General features: G+C 46.7%; 1 protein-coding gene across 1 annotated transcript; it reads right to left on the reverse strand.

Annotated features, from left to right (window-relative positions):
• Window positions 1-3339: 3339 nt before the first annotated feature.
• Window positions 3340-4691, reverse strand: LOC117850720 (uncharacterized). The gene has a single exon (XM_034732585.2). It carries the CDS (start codon window positions 4406-4408, stop codon window positions 3464-3466), a length of 945 nt encoding a protein of 314 aa, XP_034588476.1. The 5' UTR covers window positions 4409-4691; the 3' UTR covers window positions 3340-3463.
• Window positions 4692-6025: the final 1334 nt, after the last annotated feature.

Raw genomic sequence — 6025 nt, forward strand, 5'->3', positions numbered from 1 at the left:
CAAGGGATATCCCCTTGAATGTCCCTTGTTACCTCATCCATCACCAAGGCAAATAGATAAGGGCTCAAAGCAGACCCTTGATGCAATCCTATTCTAATCGGAAAGTCATCTGTGTCACCATCACTTGTTCGGACTCTAGTTACAACATTGTTGTGCATGTCCTTAATAAGTCCAACGTACTTTCCTTGGTACTTTGTCATGCGCCTTCTCCAAGTCAATGAAAACCATGTGTAGGTCCTTCTTCTCCCTATACCGCTCCATAACTTATCTTATTAAGAAAATATCTTCCATGGTTGACCTTCCAGGCATGAAACCAAATTGGTTCATAGAGACCCGTGTTATCCTTCTCAAACGATGCTCGATAACTCTTTCCCATAGCCTCATAGTATGGCTCATCAACTTAATTCCTCGGTAATTAGTACAACTTTGAATATTTCCCTTATTCTTGTATATTGTAACCAACATACTTCTCCTCCACTCTTCCGGCATCTTGTCCGACCGAAAAATATGGTTGAACAACTTGGTTAGCCATACTATGGCTATATCCCCGAGGCATCTCCACACCTTAATTGGGATAACATCCGGATCCATCACCTTACCACTTTTCATCCTTTTCAATACCTCTCTGATCTCAGATTCTTGGATCTTCCGCACAAATTGCCTGTTGGTGTCATCAAAAGAGTCATCCAACTGCAAGGTTGTGTTCTCATTCTCACCATTGAACAATTTGTCAAAATACTCTTGCCATCTATGTTTGATCTCATCCTCCTTTACCAAGATGTTCTCCATTTCATCCTTAATGCACTTAATTTGGTTGAAGTCCCTCGTCTTTCTCTCACGAACCTTAGCTATCCTATAGATGTCCTTCTCTCCTTCCTTCGTACCTAATCGTTGGTAAAGATCCTCATACGCCCTACCCTTTGCCACACTTACATCTCGTTTTGTGATCTTCTTTGCCTCCTTGTACTTCTCTATGTTGTTCATACTCTTGTCATGGAACAAACGCCTATAGCATTCTTTCTTCTCCTTAATAGTCCTTTGGAGTTCCTCATTCCACCACCAAGTATCTTTATCTACGCCTCTACCCCCCTTGGTCACTCCAAGCACTTCCGAGGCTACCTTCCGAATGCAGTTTGCCATCTTCTCCCACATGTTGTTTGCGTCCTCTCCTTTCTTGCAAGGGCCCTCTTTGTTTACTCTTTCCTTGAAAACCTCTGACGTCTCCTCTTTCAGTTTCCACCACTTTGTTCTTGCAATCTTGGCTTGTTTATCCCTGCGTGCGCGCATATGAAAACGAAAGTCCACCACCACAAGCTTATGTTGAGAAATAACATATTCCCCTGGTATCATCTTGCAATCCAAGCATGCTCGTTTATCCTCTCTTCTTGTGAGGATAAAGTCAATCTGGCTATAGTGTTGGCCACTACTAAAAGTCACTAAATGGGACCATCTCTTCCTAAAGAAAGTGTTTGCTATCATCAAGCTACTGCAAAGTCCAAGACTTCCTCTCCCTCCTGATTGCTACTACCATACCCAAAACCTCCATGAACTGGCTTGAAGCCTGCACTTGTTGTACCTACATGCCCATTAAGATCTCCTATGAAAAGTTTCTCGCTAGTAGGTACAGTTCTAACTAGGCTATCTAAATCTTCTCAGAAAAGCCTCTTAGTACTCTCATCGTGGCCTACTTGGGGGGGCATACGCACTAATTACGTTTGGACCATATCTCCAACGGCAAGCCTAACTTGGATAATCCTATACCGTTGCCTTCTCACGTCCACCCTCCATCCTTGAGACTCTTGTCAATCAAAACTCCCCATCCATTTCTATTTGCAGTTGTCCCTATGTACCAAAGCTTGAAACCAGTATTATCTACCTTCGTCTTCTGACCCTTCCATTTAGTCTCTTGAACACATAAGATATTTACATGCCTCCTAGTCGCTAGTTCAACTAACTCTTTTAACTTACCTGTAAGAGACCTTACATTCCAACTACCTACACGAATCCTAGTTGGTTCGACTAGCTTCCTTGCCCTTCATACCCGTCGAGAGAGATGTGAAGACCCTTGCTTATTTTTCACTACACCCAGACGCTGATGTAGCGCGCCACTAAGGAAATGACGATCCGATCCTTGCTCACTTGACACCATGCCCAGATCGCGACACGGCGCGTCACCACGGTGGAGACGACCCGGCCCTTGCTCATTTAACACCATACCCGGGTTCCGATATGGAGCGTCACTAAGAAGGTTATGCCCCAACGGATTTCTCTTAGGTTTCATTAACCCCATTAGAATGGCTAGGTTTAACGTTGGCTCGCCAAGCCTATCACAACCCTCCTCCTTTACCGGGGTTTGGGACCTGCTATGTTGAGACAACATAGGCGGAGTTTTCTTTCAAACAATTGTACAAGATAGAAATGCAGCAAATTATGCTTTATTGACTGGCAACAAAATCTGAATGTTAGTGCACCATAGAACAGAGCTCTTCAAAAACCAGAGAAAGACAAAATTTTCTTTTTGATAACCAAACAATAATAAACGTGATGGTTTATGCTTTAGCCAGTGACATAAAAAACTGAATGTTTGTACTGCATAGAACAGTAGTATCAACCATTTAAAGAAACAGAAATAGAAATAGAAATATAAAAAGATCTAGAAGCATAAAAGACTGGGAAAGGTGAGTTTATTATACTAATCATCTGCATTTCTACTTTAATTGGAGGAGTTCAGCTCCACATACTAAAGAAAGATGATTCATTTTTAAATGTTAAAGGTAAATGGTACCTTTCATCTTTTTAAAGCTATATGGTACCAGTTGAAAACATCACTTGTTACTGATTTGATTTTTTACCTTTGGAAACATCACTTCAGAAACAATCCCTGGAAAATCGTCTAAAGCCCACATAATAGTACAATTGAGTAGGACCTTATGATTGAACTTTCAACTGACCACCAATTAGCCTAAGTTTAACCTTTACACTTTGTTGAAGAAAACCTTTTATGCAAATGGCATAAGTAAAATAGTAATTTACACCGTTCAAAAGAAATAACACATGGGAATCAGATTCTCCATCCACCCCCCTGTGAGGATCTCAATCCCTGCTTTGACAATGTTTACCCTTTGTTGCTAATCTGCCTCTTGACTTTTTTTCAACTCAGAATACATAACTCACTGAAATGGCATTCAAAAGCCTACTGAGCAGTATCAGTTCTCCAGGAACCTATTAGTATTTTTTTTCATTTTTTTAGTATGGTTTCAATTGGTTGCCTATAAGTTCAACCTTTTGACTTGCTGGTAAATGAAAACTATAATTCACAAACAAGCGAAGTAAGAATCCTTAAAATCAACCATAAGGTCTGTGGTGCTCGATTCAATAAAATTGACTGACACAAAGTATAATTCAGATGCGTGCTCACTTACTGAAATAGTGAAACTAACCACTAATGCCGAGTCCAGTTAGTTTATTCGCCACATTTCTTATTATACGGCTTCCACACATCAACAAAATGCCGCAGTTCTGAAGGTAGCCGCGCCTTCCACGCCGCCGCCTTCTCAGGCGCCGTCACGGGTGGCCCCGTCATCGCCACCCAGCTGTCATCTACGTCCAACACCGACACCATCTCCTTCCCGAACGCCGTGGCCATGGCTCGCAAGGTGGCGTCCTTAACCGCCTCGCCGTCCCTCCCCTCCTCCTCCGCCTCCACGCACCCACCGCCGCAGTTCACCATCATCCTCCCTTCCGGCGCCACCATCCCGCTCAGCCGTTGCCATGTGTCCACTTCCTGGAGCTCCGGCAGCACGCTCCCGTTGGCGAACAGGTCCACCAAGGCGCCGCCAAACCCGCCGGGCGGCGCCTCGGCCTCGAGCGCGTCACCGACGTGTACGAACAAGCGCGCCGTGTGGTCCTTCTCGAGCTCGGCGAGGCCGAAGAAGTCGCGGGCGACGGCGAGGACGGCGGAGTCGAGCTCCCAGCCATGCACGGAGAGGTCCGGGTAGAAGTGGAGGAGCGCCCGGGCCGCGGAGCCGGCGCCGAAGCCGAGGACGGCGAGGGAGGGGCGCGGGAGGAGTGGTGGGAGCGTGGTGAAAGCGTCGAAGTAGGTGGCTGTGAGCGGGCAGTGGTGGGCGCGGCGAGGGAAAGAGAGGGAGTGGATGTTGCCGGGGCCGTCGAGGAGGAGGAGGCGGGCGCCGGCCAGGGGGTGGCCCGCGGCACGCGGGGAGACGTCGGCGACGCGGATGTGGTTGTGCGGGGAGCGGACCTCCGCGACGAGCTGGAGCTCGTCGGGGAGGGGTTGGATACTGGGGGTTCTTGCTGCGGCGGCAGCGGAGCCAGCGGTGGTGGTGCAGCGGGGACGGAGGATTGGGCTGCTTCGGAGTGGATTTGGCACCGGCAGCACCATCGTCGTCATGGCGACTTTGTTTCTTCTTGCTTTCGATTTCCTCTTTATCCAGATATATGTTCTCCTCAAGATTTTTCAGTGTTTTGACGAGCACGTATAGGATTTTTTATGAGCATGTGTAGGGTTTTCTACTTTTCTATGTATTTTTAGACAATTTAGCCACTATTTCATTGCAAGTATACATTCAAGATGGCACGTCTGTGCGTATCCACGAAAAGGGAATTGAAGTTTTCGAATTCAAGTACTCCCTCATTTCAAATTGTAGGTCATTTTAATTTTTATTGATACATATATTTAGCTACGTATTTAGACATAACTTATATGTAAATGCATAGCAAAAGATATGCATTTAGAAAAACTAAAATGATGTACAATTTGGGACAGAGATAATAGACAAGAACCGGTCCTTGAAGAACCGGTCCTTGAAGGGACCTGAAGATTGCAAAAGCCATTGCAGAGCATTCGGATGAGAGAGTTATAACTTCACGAAGATTTGTACCTAAGAAAACTGGTATGATCGGTTTATTAGGTCAGTCCGAATGGTTTTACCTGTGTAAACCGAGTTAGAGTTGTATTTTGATACGAGATTCGTAAGTGTTTCGATTTCTAATGGAGCAAGACCACCCCTCCTGTATCTCTCCCATCAGTAAAATTTAGACACATTCTAAGGTTAAATTGAGTTTAGTACCTTTCTTTTTATGACAGGTGGGCCCACCATTTCCCCGATCCACAAGCTCCCTTCGCCCCGCGTCCCTTCCTGGACCTAGATCCAGTGCAGCCTCTTTAGAGATTGCAACTTTGGCAGTCACATCATCCTAGGCGTTCAGAACGAATCAAAGAGCCAAACATGATAGGCACAATCTTTGTGCTTGTTGGAGGGAAAAGGTAGAGACTTGATCTGTTCGCTTCAGCTTATAAGCCGGCTGAAAAGCTGAAACGGCTGATTTGTTGTGAGAGAAAAATACTGTTTGATGACTGATAAGCCGGTTGAATAAGCTGAAGCGAACAGGCCCTTAGTTTGGATCCCTGGCAAGCGCTCACCTCGCCTTTTGCTCACCCAGAAATCAAGGTGCATCAATCAAGTGTTTGGATCCGACGCTAGCTCACCTCGGGGCTTGCGTGCTTTTAGGGGAGAGCGAGTCTGGCTCGCCTGCTCGGGCAAGGCAAGCTTTGCCCACGCAAGCAAGGCAAAGCAAGCTCGCTCTGGAACCGAGCATACCTTAGGCGCCATTTTCTTCTTTGCCAAGAGTGAGGAGCGTCTGCGAGGGGGGCGGGCGATCTGCCGCGCCATGGAACATCTTCACGCGACCGGTGGAGGCACCCCCATCGCTCATGGATGCACCGCGGCGTCCACGCCGCTGCCGAGCAAGATGCACGCGACGACGAAGGCTGGAGCTGCGCAGCTCTCCCGCGCCCCTGTGTGTTCTCCCGTGGCGCACAGTGTGCCGGCAAGTGCTAGAGCAGCTGCAGGCAATGGCGCCATGGATGATGCTCCTCACGTGCTCGGGGAATTATTTCATGCAAGGTTTGTGCTTAAAAAGCTTCATTCTGTGCAAGTACAATACTAATACTAGTGTTTGGCGCGCGCAGGGTGCCAACTTTTATGATGTAGGTAATCTGACCGTT

This window comes from Setaria viridis, chromosome 1 (assembly GCF_005286985.2).
Source record: "Setaria viridis chromosome 1, Setaria_viridis_v4.0, whole genome shotgun sequence".
NCBI classification, from domain to species: Eukaryota; Viridiplantae; Streptophyta; class Magnoliopsida; order Poales; family Poaceae; genus Setaria; species Setaria viridis.

What these genes read in the sequence shown, in the direction of transcription:
- LOC117850720 (XM_034732585.2), bottom strand. Translation starts at nt 4,408, where the DNA reads ATGACGACGATGGTGCTGCCGGTGCCAAATCCACTCCGAAGCAGCCCA.